Source organism: Leucoraja erinacea, chromosome 10, assembly GCF_028641065.1.
Source record: "Leucoraja erinacea ecotype New England chromosome 10, Leri_hhj_1, whole genome shotgun sequence".
Lineage (NCBI taxonomy): Eukaryota > Metazoa > Chordata > Chondrichthyes > Rajiformes > Rajidae > Leucoraja > Leucoraja erinaceus.
In genome coordinates this window covers 49,200,304-49,219,666 of record NC_073386.1, presented here as the reverse complement: position 1 = coordinate 49,219,666, position 19,363 = coordinate 49,200,304, and the positions used below count along the sequence as shown (strand labels likewise).

Sequence of the window (19,363 nt, the reverse complement as noted above, 5' to 3'; positions counted from 1 at the left end):
CCCCCCCCCCCCCCCCCCCCCCCCCCCCCTCAAAGTTCACTCTAAGACAGTTTTGGTTTCAATGGGCCGGCCACAGTGGAGCAGTAAACAAGACTACACACAAGCAACTGCAAATGCTGGCTAACAACAGAAAAACATCTCTGGAGAACATGGACAGGTAACGTTTCAATCAATCAGATTTATTCATCACATACACATTAAAATGCAGTGAAATGAATTTGCCAACTGCGGTACAATAAAAAAAGAACACACAATACACAATAAAAATTTAACACAAACATCCACCACAGCATTCGTCACTGTGGTGGAAGGCACAAAGTACAGTCAGTCCTCCTCCATTGTTCCCCCGTGGTCGGGGCTGTAAACTGTGGCAGTCGCTGCTGCAGGCGGCCAGATGTACAGGCCCTCTCGTCTGGAAGGTAAGTTCCGAATCGGGGCTTCCCTACCGGAGACTGCGGCTTCAGGATGTTGTAGGCCGCAGGCCGGTGGTCGGAGCTCTTCTCCAGGGATCCCCGGCTAGGGATCCCGTTCCGGTTAGTAAGTCCACGCCGCGCCCGCGGCTATAAGCTCCGCAGACCGCGGCTTCAGGATGACACTTCTTCAGACTGGAGGCAGGGCTGGGAGAGAGGGAGGCAGGACAAAACCTAACGGTTGTTAAAACAATGTTGTTAATAACTATGCTTCCAAAATTGATTTTCATAGTGGAGAACACAATAATAGAGGAAATGGCTGGTGCTTAATCAAGCTATGTAATATTAGAACAAAATGGAACGCACAGTGGTGAGGTTGTTGAGAGACACGACTTAATGGCCTTGATCATCATTTGACACTACATTCAGGTCATTGATGCTTTGCACATCCATTAGATCCCCTATATAATATCCCAACTTTTATACTCAACCCTCTATTCTATTCTATTCTATTCTATTCTAAACCCTCCTGACCTATGTCCAAGACACCTCACATGCCTTTCATTTTCCAGGCCCCCATTCCCTCATCTTTACTATGGACATTCAGTCACTCTACACCTCCATCCCCCACCAGGAAGGCCTTAAAGCCCTCCGTTTCTTCCTCAGCCACTGTAGCAGCCAATTTCCCTCTACAAACACTCTCCTCTGCCTAGCGGAGCTGGTCCTCACTCTCAACAACTTATCCTTCATCATCATCCCAATTCCTCCAAATCAAAAGCATACCCGTGGGCAACTTGTATGGGTCCCAGTGTAGTGGCCATTTGGCCTGTTTTGCATGTCATTGAGGATGGCATGTGCCTTTAAATTTTAGACTGCCCGTTATATTGTGGGTGGGATTTATGACGTGTTTTTGGGCATATTTGGAGCTTAGATGCTTGCGCAGAAGTTTAGTTTTTAGATTAGTTTGGAGAGACCATGGGGAAGGTTAACCCTTCTACCATGTGAGATCATGCAGATCTTGCCAGTGTTACGGTGACACGAGGAGTTTACTAATGTCTAAAGTAATAACCTGGAGTTCGAAGAAGATTGTAGTAACGAGTCGGAAGAAATTTAGATGTAGCTCACTGTTTTCTATCAACAATAAACCATTTATTCATCAAAATACTGTATTTTGAAGCCATATCAGAGTAGAAGCTCTGAAGGTCTCTGTGAGTGAGCTTGCATGTGTTTAGAAGACACCCCCTTCAACCATTCTCATCCAAATAGCGGCTAGGGTGCTAATTACCTGCAAGATATGAAAATCTGCCGCTACACCCAGCTATGCCTGAATATATTTAAAGTAGGTTGAACAATCCATATTCAAGGTGTACACTGGCCCTATCCCAGCACTCTACCGCAGCTACATTGATGACTGCATCGGGGCTGCCTCCTATACCCATGAAGAATTCATGGACATCATTAACTTCACTAACAATTTCCATCCTGCACTCAAATTCACATGGATCATGTCCGACTCCTTCCTCCCCTTTCTTGATCTCCATCACAGAAGATACACTATCGACTGATGTTTATTGCAAACCTACCGGCTCATACAACTATCTAGACTACACTTCTTCCTACCCTGCCTCCAGACAAGGCTATCACCTACTCCCAATTCGTCCGTCTCCAAGATGAGGTGTTCCATACCAGGACATCCGAGATGTCTTAATTCTTTAGGGAATGGGGGTTCCCCTCTTCTAACATATTTGATGCCCTCATGTGTGAGTCTTCAGTATCCTGTAGCTCCGCTCTTGCTCCCCCTCCTCCCAGTCACAAAAGGGACAGAGTCCCCCTAGTCCTCAATTTTCACCCCATCAGCCGTCGCATATAGCACATAATCCTCTGACATTTTTGCCACCTCCAATGACATCTGACAACGACTCACATCTTCCCATCTTCACCCCTTTCCGCTTTCCACGGAGACCGTTCCCTCCGCAACTCCCTGGTTCACTCATCCCTTCCCACCCAGGTACTTTCTCCTGCAACTGCTGGAGATACAACACCTGTCCCTATACTTCCTCCCTTGACTCCATCCAGGGACCCTGACAGTCCTTTCAGGTGAGGCAGAGGTTCACTCGCATCTCCACCAACCTCATCTACTGTATTCATTGTTCTTGGTGTGGACTCCTATAAATCAGCGAGACCAAGTGCACTCTGTAGTTCCCAGTCTTTGCATCCCTTCTTAAATAAAGGCACAACATAAGTCATCTTCCAGTCATCACCTGTGTCTAATGATGATTCGTATATCTCTGCCAGGGCTCCTGAAATGTTTTCCTCTAACTTCACACTATGTCCTTAATCACGCCTGTGAGATTTTAGTTTGATTTGGTTTTATTTCTTGTCACACACAGAGCAAGGTACAGTGAAAAGCTTTTTTTGTCGCATGCTATCCAGTTAGTGGAAAGACTATACAATCATGATTCCAATCAAGCCATCCACAGTGTACAGATACAGGATAAAGGGAATTATGTTTGGTGCAAGATAAAGTCCAGTATTGTCTGATTAAAGATAATTTAAGGGTCTCTAATGAGGTAGGAAGTAGGTCAGGACCTCTCTCTCATTGGTGATAGGATGGTTCAGTTGTCTGATAACAGCTGGGAAGAAACTGTCTCTGAATCTGGACTTCTATACCTCTTCCCTGAAGGGAGCGGGGAGCAGATTTATCTACTGTCATGCACCTTTGGGCATCCAGCACTTCCTCAACTGTCTTCAGGACATTTCCATTAACTGTCTCCATTAACTGCCCTATTATTAATGTCTGCCTTCATGTCTTTCTCCACAGTGAAAACAAAGGAGAAATACTCATTGAGGACCTTGGCATACAGAGGCATATCCATGATCACTTTGTTATTTTCAGGGCCCTATTCCCTCTCTGGTTACCCTCTTTCTCTTAATGTTCTTATAAAATCTCAGAATTTTAAAAAATATTATCTGCCAGAGTTATCTCCTGGCCGCTTTTTGACCTCCTGATTTCCTTCTTTACTTATGCTCCTCAGTTCTTGAAACTTCTCCAGGGATGCACTTGACTTCAGCTGCCTATACCTGTCCCATGCTGCCTCCTTTTCCCTGAGCTGATCCTCATTTTCTTTAGTCACCTAAACCTCCTTAATCCCACTTGCCCTTCACTCCAACTGGAACATGCATGCCCTGAACATTAGGTTAATCTCCAATGTTCTGTCTACTCCCTGCTTTCCATTGTTCTTTCTCCAGTATATTCATACTCCTTTGTTCAACTACAGTTCAAATAAAAATGGTTTGTGCAGTGGTACATTTTATTACAATGATACGCATGACCAACTTATTGATAAAATGAACTATGAACATAAAAACAGCTGGTTATGTGATGTTTTGATATTACAATGTTGATTAAATTTTAATTGATCATTTAGTTACTTATCTGCTGTGGGCATTGTAAACATTTCATTGCACGATCTGCTTGAAAGCATATATAGATATGTTGATTTAACATCTCAAACTCAATAAAATAAGGTCGTCCATAAAAAAGGCAGAAACTTGGTTAATCATTCAAATATACAGAAATCACTAAACAAAATACATTTTCAAAAAGTACTTAGAAAAGCAAACCTTTGACTATTTTACATTAAATTTATAATGAACAATGCACAGGAGAGGTATGAAACAAAACCATTATTGGAGAAAAACTCTAATGTTGGGAAGAAAATAAAGTACAGTTCCACCGGGCAGGAATTTAGCGGAGAACTAACAAAACGAATGAAGAATGAGGGCCGGTGAGCAGAAAGTACTAAAGGAACACGGTATGGACATTAGTGAAAGTAAGAAGTGGCAATTTACAGCATCAGAAGGTGTGGTTGGAGGAGATATCAACCAGCCACGTAAGGAATTCCTAGTGACTGTGGATCCGTTAGTTTAATGTCAGTGGTGGGTAAGGTTTCAGAATCAATAATTGGGGAAAGCAAATAGGCATTTGGTTGGAGTTAATAAAGAGTCAGTATAGATCTGCAAAGATAGATTGTGTTTGATTAATTTATTAATTTTGTTTTGATGAGTCAATGGCATAGGGAAGGGAACGTCGTGATCATTTCAGGCAGTCCCTTGTAATCAAGGATGATGTATTTCCACTCTAGTCTGTGGAAGATCTGCTTTCCTGAGGGATCATTGGGCAGCATGAGAGAGGTTGTGCTCCTTCTGCTATCTTCACTGGACATGTACACACACCCGCTTCAGGAAAGCAAGGGGCTCAGTGCTATCGATGCTTCTTTATTTTGAGCAGTCATGGGTTTGAAATTTTCACCGACTTTTCAAGGAGCATTTGGAATATTCTTGCATCATTTCCTCTCTGATAATCTCTTGCGTGACAGCTCAGGAAGTGCCCATTTGTAAAAGTGGTGTTGAACGCATGAAAGATGTCGTCATGTCCATTGGACCCCATTGTGGTTTAGGTGGATCTTGAGATAGCATTTGGTAAAGTACCACATGAAATTAAGGCTCACAAAATAGGAAGATTTGGTGTTAGCTTAGACAAAAAAAGTAACTTATGGATGGAAATTAATTATTTATAGTAAATGGCATTATTCAGACTCCACAGAGGCATGTACTAGTATCCAAATTGGTTATTGAAATACAGAGTAGAATTTCAAACCTTGTTGATGATAGCGAAGATGTCAGTCAACTGTATAGGCCCTGGACAGGCTACCAGCATTGGCTGACAGGTAGCAGATGAAATTTCACTGAGACGTGTAACGTCTTTGGCTGAAAGTATGGGGGAAGGCTATATAGACTTAAAGGCGCAGTTTTAAAGCATGGTGGAACAGACTAAATGGAGGTTCTATTGCATAGATCTTTGTAAGGATCTCACACAGAACATCAAGTTATTGCATTTCTCTTCTGAGAATTGGGTAGTTCATGTAAAAAAGCTAATGATCCAAATGTTTCCAGGAGCTAAAGGATCGGCTTCGGTTTTCCTGGCAATTTGATGGAAGTTTAGCACATCTAAAGTCAGACAATGAGGCAATATCCCTGAATGCCACGAAGACAAGAGAGCATGGTGAAGGTACAACATTCATTGGCCATATGTTCATTGTATAATTGTACAGATCTTGTTCAAATCATGTTCATCCTGTTAAGGGAAAAACAATCAAATTATATTGTGATTCAGACCTGTGTATGGCAATTTCTAAGAATGTTTACTAATACTCTCATTGTGGACTGGTAGTCACAGGTCATTCACCTCTATCTACCCCTGAGCAATGTGCTCTTGCAATTGTAAGCCTTCATGGCATATCTATATCCCACTGTTGAGAAAAAATGAGCATGATTTATCTACAGGGTATGCAAAATGCACTGCAAGTCCACAAAGTGACTAATCAAACCACAGCTTGCTAAAGGACAAAAATGCATTGATGGCATCCCACACAGCATCTGGGTTTCATAGTTGTGATGAAGCTTTGAGCCCTTTTTTGAATTGTTCAACAAACCAAATGGGATTTGAATAGTGGAGCATTGGTGACAGCTCCTACAATTTCTTCACCTGCACAATGTCATATATAATTAATGTTTGGAGATATCAAATCAAGATTTGCAACAGCTGAACAAAGATTTCCTCTATGGGCCATCCTTTGGAAAGTGAACCAAATGTCACACACGTTACCAAATGGCATCACATAACGTAATACGTTAAAAAATTCTTGTAAGAGATTAATCTTATTCATTGCTAACTTCCTACCTGCAGAACTATAATGCATGTCTGCTAAAGATATGAACATTCTAGCTTTTTTTAATTCACGATTTTGTAAGAAAAAACTGAGATGAAAAAAATGCTTCCGTGTGAAGTCACACACGTGACCAGTCATATTTGACCTCTGATCCTAAACAAACATTGTCAGCATAACATAAATATTTCACTTGATAAACTTTGAAAAAAATATGAATCATATATACAGTACAAAACAATATACCTGTAATGCTTTCAGAATTAGAAGAGATGTATTCCACAATTTTTCATATTTTGGTCACACACGTGACTAAGATTTTTTGTGTGTGTGTGTGTGTGTGTGTGTGTGTGTGTGTGTGTTAGCAAACATTATATATACTATGATACACTAAAAGTAAGTAGATGGCTTGGAAATCCTTTTAAATATGGAAACACGTTGAACAGATGCTGAACAGTGCTGCCAACTCTGGGTGAGGGCTTCAAACTCTGATATTCTATTCAAAAAGAGTCTTGGAAATACAAAGACTTTCTATGTTATTTCCCACCATTACAGATGGTGGATTGAGGTTGATGAATATCAATGGGAAAAATTAAGGTTAGAATGGGAGGATCAGAAATGCCAGCAAAGGTGACAGGGATGACAAGTGCAAGGGAGATGCAGGTGAATGCTAACAAGAAGCGAAAGAAGGAATCTGTCTGGCAAGTAGACAAATCCTTCAAACTCCCTGGCAGGGGACAGGAAATATAACTAATGGTGTTACAGGTCTTAACCCTCACAAGTCTTGGATGCATAGTAGAATTTTGCACACAAAATGGCACCGTCATTAGTTTATTGTTGTCATGTGTAGAGGTACAATGAAAAGCTTTAGTTTGCGTGCTTCCAGTCAAAGGAAAGACTATACATGAATATAATCAAGCCGTCCATAGTGCACAGAGAGAGGATAAAGGGGTACCACATTTAGCACAAGATAAAGTCTGATAAAGTCCAATTAAAGATAGTTCAAAAGTCTCCAATAAGTAGATGAGAGGTCAGGACCCCGCCCAAGCTGATGAGGACCGTTCAGTTGCCGGATAACAGCTGTGAAGAAACTGTCGCTGAATCTGGAGGAATGAGTTTTCAAACTTCCATACCTCTTACCCGATGGAAGAGGGCAAAAGATGGAGTGACCAGGTGAGACTGGTCCTTGATTGTGCTGGCGGTCTTCAAGTGTAGAATGAGTCAATGAAAGGAAGGTTGATTTGTGTGATGGTCTAGACTATGTCCACAGTTCTCTACAATTTCTTACGGTCTTCAAGGCTGTTTTGCCTCCTGATAAAATGCCGTCTATGGCTCGTCTGTAAAAGTTGGTGAGGGTTGTTGGGGCCATACCGAACTTTGTAAGCCTAGGGAAGTAGAGTTGTTGGTGTGCGTTCTTGGCCGTTGCTTTGATTTGGCCGATCCAAGCCAAATTGCACATGATATTTATTCCTAGGAACTTTAAGCTTTCGACCATCTCTACTTCGTCACCAATATATGTAGGGGTGTGTACTGCTTTGCTTTCGGAAATCTGTTTGCTCTATGGGTTGCACTATGTTTGCATTATGGGCCACGACATGCTTAGCAAGTATAAAATATGTGTTGTTATATGCACAGAATCGTTGAAGCAAAGATTCTCAACGTTTCGGGTCGAGTCTGAAGAAGGGTTTCGACCTGAAACGTTGCCGATTTCCTTCGCTCCTTAGATGCTGCCTCACCCGCTGAGTTTCTCCAGCACTTTTGTCTACATTCGATTTTCCAGCAGCATCAGCATTTCCTTCTTAAACATTCGAAATGCAAACCTGCTGTACACATGCAAAGTACATGATCGCCCTTATCAAAATTTCTAGGCCAATATTTTCCCACTGAATGCGCCCTCAACTTTCTCAAATAGATATCAAGTGAAAAGCTCCTGAACTGTAGAGAATAATTATAATTTGTACTCGTGGGCACTATGTAAATAGATAATGAATGTCAATGCAGTTTTTAACTTTCAGCAGAGCGTCTGCCCAAGCTCACTGGCTATCCACATTGACAGTCACATTCATATGTTTACTATATCTTCAAAACAATCATTGGAGAGATATAATAAACTGCAATGGACAGTAACATTTAATGAAGCTTTGTATCTGACACTGAAATATGTTATCTAAATGATCCTTTTAAACCTACATTTGAAGAGCAAAATATGTCCTCATCTTCCTTCAGAAGTGTCTCTAAGATTTGAGCGTTACTACTTTCTATTAAGTTGTTAAGATTTGTAATCTCACCTGCAAGATTATTCACGAATGTAGGATTTTCAAACGTATCTTGTGCAATTTCAACACTGGAAGACAAATATAGCAGTTTAATTCATTTATGAGTTGACATGCGCAGTAGTTTTCATGGGCAATTTAAAAAGACAGGAATTCAATCTGACTCAGAATAAACACTTCTATCCATTCTGTGCATGTGAACAAATCTGTTCAAAATTTCTGAATAAGTACTTTGACTAGAATAGCCTGAGGCCTTGCTTGTTATAACTGACATTAATGGTGTAAACTCCTCATTTTCATCATCAAGTTTATTTTCTCCAGTGTGACTGAATGATAAAGCTTGATGTGCGTGTGTAAATGCGTTGTTGTTGGGTTAGTTTGGAGGAGTGAGGGAGGGATGATCTGTGGTCAAATCCGTGGACTAATGGAGATACAAGTTCAAATCCCACCAAAACATTGTGGTAACTTAAATTTAGTTAATTAACTTATTTTGAAAGTGCTGGAGTATCTCTGGATAACCGAGTTAAATGCTGGGTCAGCAGCATCTCTGGAGAACCTGGATAGGGGATGTTACGGATGAGGGCCCTTCTTCATACTGATTGTGGTGGGATTGGGAGGGGAAGAAAGTTGGAAGAGAGATGAGGCTGGACAAAGCATGGAAAGTGGGTAGATACATGTGTGGGGGGTTTCTGATAGACAGATTGTTTGACTAGGGCCAGAGATGCGAATAATTCAAATTATGAAGCCAGAGGAAGGAACATTGGTGGAAGAAGAGGGGGAAGGGAGGTGAATGAGAGTCCAGGTGGAGCACAGGAAAGAGCTTGGGATAGGGGGGTGGGTTGAGGTGTTTAGTTACCCAAAACTAACATCCAGATTGATTAAGTCATAGTGATGATTGGTGTTTTGAAGAATCAAGCTAAATGTAAAAACTCAATTGATCCTACAGGGGAAGAAACCAGCTGTCCTTATCTGGTCTGGTGTGAACATGATTTCAGATTCACAGCAACGTGCTTGATGCATGACACTCTGAAATAGCCTAGCAAACCATTTAGCTGTATCAAAACTGTAGAGTTAAACAGACGAAAAAATAATGGACCTCCAGGCATTGGTTAAGCTGCCAAAATTCAGTCACAGCAAGATGATTCCTGCCAAGAAGGCCTTGCAAAATCCTTCTAACAAGCATCCTATGACTGGTATCAAAATATAGAGCCTTACTACAGCCTGATCAAGCAGCAGCCCAGTGATTTGCGGAATCACCCTATTCAGTCAATGCTACAGTCCTCAAACATATCCCCGAGTGAATCCTGTTGGAGAGATCTACCATGAGAGGGATGAGAGTGAGAGATACTCTCACTAGGAGGCCTAAACAGCAACTCTGGATCGTTTGAGGTTTCCTGGCATTCGGCCAACAAACCCACCAATTATCATCCTGCTGATGAGTCAGCGATAATCCAGGTCCTTCTACACTTAGAAGAAGCATCAAGACACGCAAGAGAACCATTTCATCCATTTTAAAATTGGCATCTTCACTAGAAAGCTACATGGGTAGTTTTGTAATTTTTTTCATTGGCATTGTAATAACTCCAGTTTTGAGGAGGAAAAAAAAACAATTAAGGACCTTGAGCTATACTTTGAAGTCCCTATGTATAACATTTATTCAGAAGTTTAATACTGGTTCTGGGTACACAATAAAAATACTTTTCACTTCACGGTGTTAATATTCCCACTTTGACAAACTCAAAGAGTGAAAGATAGAAAAACACGGAAAAATTGAGTTACCTGTTAGAGGTTAGCATTTTTGAATCATCCTCTGAAGATAATAAAAAAATGTGGAATGTTAAGACATGCATCTTGAAATGTTAATTTAAAAAAAGACTTACAATTAAAAATAAATATTCAAAATCAATGAGAATTTTAGCCGAAGCCAAAGCAGAAAGGCTATAATTAGCCACAGTGCTTCTGAACAAGGGAGAGAAATAGCTTAAGGCTTATACCAACTGATTTTTGCCAGAAGGAGTGCAAGTGTGGACAGGAACAGGATTAAGTAAGTGGTTCTTGATCATCTTGATGAAACAGCAGTTAACACCAAAGACTGTATTTGCTCAAGATGACAAGAATTCAGGTCGTCAATTGCAAGCATATAGATTTACACTTGCACCTTGCTTAGGGGTCAGGATGCATTCCCAGTATCAAGAGTGCAAGTGGAATCAGTACTAAATGGGGTCATTATAGCATAGTGCATACATAAATGCATTACTGATAGTGCTGCTGTCTGGGGAACCTGCCAAACCCTGTTCTCTATTGGCAATGAAACTCAGTGTGGAGTAAACCCCTGAGGCAATGTTCAGAAGCTGCCTGCAAGGGCTGATGTTGAGCAGGCTGCAGTGAGCTCTGCAGCCATTCAGTGCTGAGATTGGGGTTCAGCACAGTGCGTGTTGGCCATTGCTATGGGGACTGGCAGCTCATGCACCGTGCACCGAAAGACAGGCTGGATCCTCCAGTCACTCTGATCACCTGTTGTTGGATATGATGGAAGCTGCTCTCTCCCCACTCTTTGTTTGGCTGCACAACTCTCCCCAGCCCAGCAATTTCTCCACATTGTCCAGTTTACCAAGGGCAAGGGTTGTCACCAAACTCCCAGCACAGAAGTGAGCGGGAATGAGAAGGGCAGGAATTTACATCAAGTTCCCAGTACAGCAGCAGGTAGCAGTGTGGGTACAAGGCATCGCACTGGAATTCCAGCACAGCAGCGGGGAGCACAGGAGTCCGCTCCAACTTCCCAGCACAACAACACATTGCAGCAGACAAGGCAGAGGTTCATACCTGGGCAGTGGGCAGCCCAAGCAGATATCCTCAGGGGGATACGTACCTGTGAGTGTCTGGTCCTCAGGACCAATAGCACTATAATGAATTAGTGATCTTTGTGGTAGCACTAAGCGGGGTATCGGTGTTATAGGGGAGATGGAGGAGTGATGAAGCGGTGCTGGAACAAAGCACAACAGGAATCTTACTTTGCAAAATAGTTACAGGTTTGAACCCTTGTGAATCCGATTAGGTAGACTCTTTTGACTAAACCATTCAATTGTTCCAAATGAATAATTGACACTTTTAACCACAAATGTAGCTTTGATTGCAATAGAGTGAGTCGAGTTTGTACGTCAGGTTTGATGCTACTGTGGAGTTGAAGCAATGCATTATTGTCAGGCCAGATGCTCCCTCCCATGGAGGATGATACTGAAGCCCAAAGTGTTGTCTTACAATGTGAAATGAATCAGAGAAGGTAAGAAGTTTGGCCCACAATCAACTCCTATTAAAATGTTTTCTGTTTATTTAAAACATAGATCAGTACAGCAGAAAAACAAGGCAGAGGAACATAATTAGGCCATTTGGCTCAGGGTCTACTCCGTTATTCAATCAAGGCTGATCTATCTTTCCCTCTCAACCCTACTTTCCTTGCCTTCTCCTCAATGAAGAATTACTAATTATCCTTACTAATGACGAATCTGTCAATCTCCGCCTTAAAAATACCCAATGACTTGGCCTTCATGGCCTTCTGTGGCATTAATTCCACAGATTCACCACCCTCTGCCTAAAGACATTCCTCCACATCACCCTTCTAAAGGTATGTCCTTTTATTCTGAGTGTGTCCTCTGGTTCCAGACTCTCCCACTAGTGGAAACATCCTCTCCACTTCGACTCTCCAGGCATTTCACTATTCGGCAAGTTTCAATGAGTTCCCCCTCATCCTTCTAAACTCCAGCGAGTACAGGCCCAGTGCCATCAAACACTCATCATATGCTATATATCATATGTCATAACACCAATCATCGGCGTAACCCTCTCAATCATCACTGCATCCTTCCTCAGAGATGGGGCCTAAAACTGCTCATAATACTCCATATGCAGCCTGATCAGTGCCTTACAAAGCCTCAGCATTACATCCCTGTCTTTATATTCTAGTCCTCTCGAAATCGATGCTAGCAACGCTTTTGCCTTCCTTATTACTGATTAAACTTGTAAATTAACATTTTGGGAATCCTGTATCAGCACTCCCGAGTCCCTTTCCATCTCTGATTTCTGAATCCTCTCCCCATTTAGAAAATAGTCCACTCCTTTATTCCTGCTACGAAAACCCATGACAGCGCACTGTGCTGCACTACATTCCATCTGCCGCTTTTTGCCCTCTTTCCCAACCTGTCCAAGTCCTTCTGCAGAGTCTCTGCTTTCTCTACATGACCCACCAATCTTTGTATCATCCACAAACTTTGCCACAAAGCTTTCAATCCCCTGATGTATAACGTGAAAAGTAGCGGACCCAGCACCAACCCCGCGGAACACCACGTCATTGGCAACCAACCAGAAAAAGCCCCCGTTATTCCACTCTTAGCTCTCTGCCATTCAGTCAAACTTCTATCTTCCTTCTTCTATCTTCTAATACCAATGGGCTCTTATCTTCTTTACCAGCCTCACATGCAGCACCTTAAAGGCCTTCTGAAAATCCAAGTAAACAACATCCACTTACTCTCCTTTGTCTTTCCTACTATTAACTTCCTCAAAGAATTCTAACAGAATCATCAGACAAGATCTCCCCTTCACAAAACCATGTTGACTTCAGCCAATTTTATAATGTGCTTCTACGTATTTGGAAATGTCATCCTTTATAATGGACTCTAAAATCTTACCAACCACTGATGTCAGGCTAACCGGCCATTTGTTTCTCCTCTTTTGTTTCACTGCCTTCTTGAACAGTGGAGTAATATTTTAGATTTTTCAGTCCTCTGGATCTATTCCTGACTATTGATTCTTGAAAGGTCTCCCTGAGCCAACACACCATCCAAGAGATAGACACAAAGTGCTTGGGTAACTCAACAGATCAGGCAGCATCTCTAGAGAAAAAGGATGGGTGACCCCTCTTCAGACTGCATCCTTTTTCTCCAGAGATGCTGCCTGACCTGCTGAGTTACTCCAGCACTTTGTGTCTATCTTCATTATAAACCAGCATCTGCATTTCCTTCCTACACCACCCTAGATTCTCCACAGAATCTCCTGTCTGTGCACCTAATTAACGAGTCTCCTGTCACTGTCATTCTGTCTGACTTTTCACTTCCCCACTCTACTTCTGTCAGGCCAAACATTGCAGGCTGGACCAGTGCCGTTGCTTGCCTTGCCTGACCAGTTGTCCCCCACAAAAATGTCCAAGGGAGCATACCTGTTGTTGAGTAGAATGGCTATGGAGGACTTTCACACTCTATGCCTTCTCCCTTTCCTAATGGTCACTTATCTACTTGCTGACCATACCCTAGGCATGACCACCTCACTATAACTCCCATCTATGATCTCCTCATTGTCTCAGGTGATCCCGAGATCATCCAGCTGCTGTTCCAGTTCCCTAACACGGTCTGCAAAGAGCTGCATAGGATACACCTCATACAGGTGTAGTCCCCAGCGACAACGGAAGTCTCCCTGACTTCCTACATCCCACAGGAAGAGCATACAACAACCCTAAATGTCATCTTTATTGCAATAGTCTCAGGAAAGATTTTGCAAAAAAAAACCCCACGGACTGTACATAAATAATCACCTTGTTTGCTGAAGCCATTCGAGCCAAAGCCTCACGCTTACCCTCCACACACTGCTTAAGTATCTCAAGGGTTGAAAATTGATTTCAGACAGGAAAAGGAGCAGCGATTAATGGGTCTTTTTTAAGATGCATGCAGAGATTAGTGGGTACCCAAGGATCATTGCTTTGGCCTCATAGAGTCATAGAGTGATACTGTGTGGAAACAGGCCCTTCGGCCCAACTTGCCCACACCGGCCATCAATGTCCCAGTTACACTAGTCCCACCTGCTCGTGCTTGGTCCATATCCCTCCAAACCTGTCTTATCCTCAGCTATTCACTATCTATTTAAAGCACCAAATGTAATATTTTTAAGTTTGCTGATGACATTCAACTAGGTGGGATTGTAAAGAGGATACAAAGAGGCTTCAAAGTGATTTAGACATATTGACTGAATAGGCAAATACATGACAGATGCAACGTATTGTGGAAAAATGTAACGTTATGCACTTTGATGAGAAAGGCAGAGTATTGTTTAGATGGTGATAGGTTGGGAAATGTTAATGCACAAAAAGATTTAGATGACCTTGCACATTTGTTACAGCAAGCAAACATGCAGGTGCAGCAAACAGTTAAGGAGGCACATGGAATATTGGCCTTCATTGCAAAAGGTTATGAATTCAGGAGCAAGAATGTCTTGCTACAATTATATAGGGCTATTGAAAGGCTAGATCTAGAAAACTGTGTGCAGTTTTGGTCTCTCTAAGAAAGGATATACTTGCCCTGGAGGAAGTGTAACCAACGAGTAATCAATCTTTGGAATTTTTAACTCCAAAGACTCAGTAGCTCAGTATATTCAAGGCAGAGAGATTGATAAATGTTTGAGTATCAAGAAGGTTTAAACGATATATGGTAAGAGCAGGAAGGTGGCATTGGGGTAAAAGTTCAGCCATGACTCATTGAATGACTGAGGCGGCACCGTGGGGCGGTGGTAGAGATGCTACCTTACACCACCAAAAATCCAGGTTCGATCCGGACCACGGGTGTTGTCTGTATGGAGTTTATACATTTTCCCTGCGACTCCATGTGTTTTCCCTGGGTGCTCCAGTTTCCTCTCACATAAAGAGGTACAGGTTTGTAGGTTAATTGGCTTCGGTAAAATTGTAAATTGTCCCTAGTGTGTAACATAATGCTAGTGTATAAGGTGATCGCTGGTCGACGCAGACTTGGTGGACTAAAGGGCCTATTTCTGCGCAGTATTTCTAAAGACTGAGCTTATAAAAGATGCAGAAGTGAGACCCTTGTTTCTATATCGCATAATTTCCGTATTTAATTTTCATTGAAGAAGGCCAATGACAGACCTCAACGCATTCTCACCAGTTCCATCACCTGCCCCTTAATTCATCTGCCATCCACACCTACACTAGGGTAATATATAGTGGCCCATTAATCTATCATCTTATTTTAGAGATATGAGAGAACCAGAGCACTTGGAGGAACAAATATGGTCCCAGGGGAGAACATGCAAATTCCACACTTCTTTCTACATTGTGCTCTTGGAATCCAAGAGCCACCAGGGTTTGATATAAGCAGATATCGGAAGCAAATGGACATGACACACCCCATTTATGGATTAAACTCAAATTATAGAAAATAAAGAAATTCCAGTTACCTTGTGACTTCAGTTTCCTTCTAATCCAGATAATTGTCATCGCAATAATGAGACCAAATACAGCAGCTCCTCCGATTGCACCCACGTAAAGCAAAATATCATTTGTAAGTCTTGAACGCTCAAATAGAAAACCTGAAAAGAGCATCACTTGTAATCTTTGGCTTGGACTATGATTAACTAGCAACCTTTACACCAGCAAAACATACAGTAGAACATTTTGAGCCATTGTTTAAACGGGTTTGTTTAACATCAGTCTAATAACATTTAACTTTCTTGCCTCAGAAAGGCTTCATTGAAGCACTCACATAACCTCGACTGCACATCTGGCAAAATAAGTTTCAGGAATTGGAAACTCCAGCAAACATTAAAATTACTGACCAATTGACCATGGGATATTTCTGACAATCAGTCTTTAAGAATACTGTTTCTAAAACAGATATTACCCTAATCAGGGCAGTAGCCAGCCTCAGTCCTAACCCCACCCCAACCGGATATATAAACACATAGGAAACATTTATGTTTCATTAGAATGCATGGAGATACAATGCTCTCAACCTCACTTGTTAGAGCTTGCTAAACGGTTTAAAATGAGGACACATGGCTTTCTAGCAGAACACCAAACAGGGTGACCAATAAAGAAAATGGGCAAATGAGCAGTATGCAATTACTGAGAATGGAGGAGAATTCTTAATAACAAAAACAAGGGCATTGTTTTCACCCTGTCATTAGTATACAATACTCACAAATCTGCGATTCCTACAGGCAGGGTTGACAACAAACCTAGAGAGCAGATTACATTGTGTTTTCAGGGTGGCTGGCTGGCTGCCAGAGCAGAGGGATGGAGTTACATTACAAGTCTCTGAAGATAGCAGGGCATGTCGATAAGAGTATTAACAATACAAGCAGATATGTGTTTTCTCTGCCAAACATGTCAATGACCAAAGGTGAGATCAAACGTGACAAGCAAATAATTAGAGGGGAAAATGAAAAATACTTCGTCCACACAGGAAGTTTACGATTTGAATAAGACAATATGAAAGGAAAGTAGAAGCAGAGTAGATACTGCAACACACCTGTGGACAAAAATAAGTGTAGGCTCACGGGCTCTGGGACAAAACTGGACATCTCCTTCAAAGGGTTCATGTTCACAAGACATAGGAGCAGAGTTAGGCCATTCACTCATGGCTGATCTATCTTTCCCTCTCAATGCCATTCTCCTGTCTATTCCCCACGACCCTTGATACCCTTACTAATCAAGAATCTGTCAATCTCTGCCTTAAAAATACCCAATGACCTGGCCTCTACAGCCATCTGTGGCAATTAATTCCACAGATTCACCACCCTCTGACTAATTTTTGTCCACATCACCTTTCTAAAGGTGCGTCCTTTTATTCTAAGGCTGTGTCCTCTGGTCCTAGACTCTCCCACTAGTGGAAACATCCTCTCTGCATCCATTCTAGCCAGGCAATTCACTATTCGATACATTTCAATGTCCGCCCCTCATCCTTCCTAACTCCAATGTGTACAGGCCCAATGCCGTCAAATGCACATCATATGTTAACCCAATTATCCCCGGGATCATTCTCGTGCATCTCCTCTGGACTCAATCCAATGCCGGCACATCCTTCCTCAGATATGGGACCCAAAACTGCTCATAATACTCCAAATACAGTTTGGCTAGTGCCATAACGCCTCAGCAATACATCTCTGTTTTTATATTTTAGTTTTCTCAAAATAAATGCTATCATTGCATATGCCTTCCTTACTACCGATTCAACTTGCAAATTAACTTTTTGGGAATCCTGCACCAGCACACCCAAGCCCCTTTGCTCCTCCGATTTCTAAACCCTCTCCCCATTTAGAAAATAGTCTTCGCCTTTATTCCTACTACCACAATGCATGACTCCATACTTTGCTACGCTGTATTCCATCTGTTACTTCTTTGCCCACTCTCACAACGACTCTAAGTATTCTGCAGAGCCCCTGCTTTCTCTATTCTATCTGCCCCTCCACCTATCTTTGTATCATCTGTAAACGTGGCCTCAAAGCCTTTCATTCCCTTTGGTGGGGCTTTGGTTGGAGAGGTGATGAATGGAATGGCCTCTTTGTCCTATAAATGATGTGAAGATTCTGACGATAGGACAGGCCACGTGTGCTGATGCTGATGTGAGAGCATGGGAAATTAAGTGGAGGTGGCACCATGCAGAAAGTAGCCCTTAATTGTACATTTCATATTTTTTTTGAGAGACGCCATTAGAGCAATCCCATTCCCTACTGATTTTCCACATAACGTCTCTTCCTTATATTTTCATCAGCTCTTCCCAGATTACATTATTTGCCTACACATTAGAGGCAGCACACGAGGATTACTGTGTGTTCAACACAGGATGTGTACATGTTTCTCATTAAAATAGTGTTATCTTACTTCACTGGCATGGTGAAATGATAACGTTAATAAATGATCACAGTGCATGTGGATGGTCTACTTGGTTTGAACAGATGATGAAACCCAATTTTGTCCTTGCTTGTACATCCATTTTGCACAGGATCTGTGAATAGCTGTCAAAGGTAGAATTCTTATTTCATGGTGACTAGCGTATTGGGACTACCCTAATCCCCCAACCCAAAGTAAAATTAGCAGAGTATAGGCCCTGAATCCAACTTAAAGCCTTCCTAGCCAACTGGGCCAGTAAAACATTCAGCCCTGTATTACCAAGATCACTTAAAATAAACAGAAACAAGGCTACATTAGGCCTTCTAAGAAGGGCAATTTCTCTAAAATGTTCGAAACAGTACCGTTGCAAAGTGGAATATCCTCAGTCCACTGTCCAGATTTGTTGCACTGAAGCCTCGCAGGAGTTTCCAATACAAAACCTTCCATGCAATCAAAGTCACACACCGAGTTGTAACTGAAGTTGCCCAATGGATGTGAACAATTCATAATCACGGGCAAGTTAGTATTCAGCTCCTGGCATTTCACCACTGTGTTGGATTCAAAAGAACAGCACTATTATGAACAGTCCATTACAAATTATTGAAAAAGTCATTTTTTTTCAACAATTATTTCAATCTCAGTAAAGATTATGATCCAACTCAGTGGAATCCGGGTTATCTGCAGGTTACTAGTTTATTGTTGAATAAATGCAAATTTCAATCACGAAGCTGAGAATAGTCCAAGACCTAGGACTGGATTGTGCTATTTTCTTTTATTTGCAGGACTTTTTTTACTTATGGTATGCTTGATGCCTGGAGCATGCTGCCGGGTTGGGGTGGTGGAGGCAGATATGGAGTGGCATTTAAGGGGCTTTAGGATAGGCACATGCAGATGCAGGGAATGCAGGGATAAAGAACTTGTATAGGTAGACATTATTTAACTTGGCATCATGTTCAGTGTGAGCAAAGGGAGACAAAGGGCCTGTTCCTGTTCCTACGTTCCAATTCTATTAAATCATCCATTCTGTTGATTTTTGTTCGAAGTAGTAGACCACTTGCTAATAATTGGCCATCAGTAATGAGGCAGCAATCAGAAAAAAATGAAAGACTATTATGTTCATATCAATGCAGTTTGCATGGTTAGAACAGAAGCAGCCTCTTACAATTCTACAGTTTACAGAGTAGCAAATAAGTTATTCATTGGTCTTTTCCAATGGTGTTCTGGAATAAGAAGTTGGAAATAGGAGAGAACAGGCTATGGTCAAATTCCCTTGACCTTCCTCGGGGA

The 19,363-nt window shown here is 41.8% G+C and overlaps 1 protein-coding gene and 1 long non-coding RNA gene across 2 annotated transcripts; one reads left to right on the top strand and one right to left on the bottom strand.

Annotated features, from left to right (window-relative positions):
* Window positions 1-35: 35 nt before the first annotated feature.
* Window positions 36-10,184, top strand: LOC129701161 (uncharacterized). The gene is made up of 3 exons (XR_008724163.1): window positions 36-157; window positions 5,367-5,481; window positions 9,359-10,184. It is a non-coding gene; the product is annotated as an uncharacterized LOC129701161 (long non-coding RNA).
* Window positions 3,703-18,654, bottom strand: LOC129701159 (P-selectin-like). Its single transcript, XM_055642210.1, has 5 exons — window positions 18,439-18,654; window positions 15,643-15,774; window positions 10,192-10,222; window positions 8,428-8,483; window positions 3,703-5,547 (listed from the first exon to the last, which is right to left on the bottom strand). The coding sequence occupies exons 1-5, from the start codon at window positions 18,581-18,583 to the stop codon at window positions 5,543-5,545; spliced, it is 369 nt and encodes a 122-aa protein (XP_055498185.1). The 5' UTR covers window positions 18,584-18,654; the 3' UTR covers window positions 3,703-5,542.
* Between the last annotated feature and the right edge of the window lie 709 nt (window positions 18,655-19,363).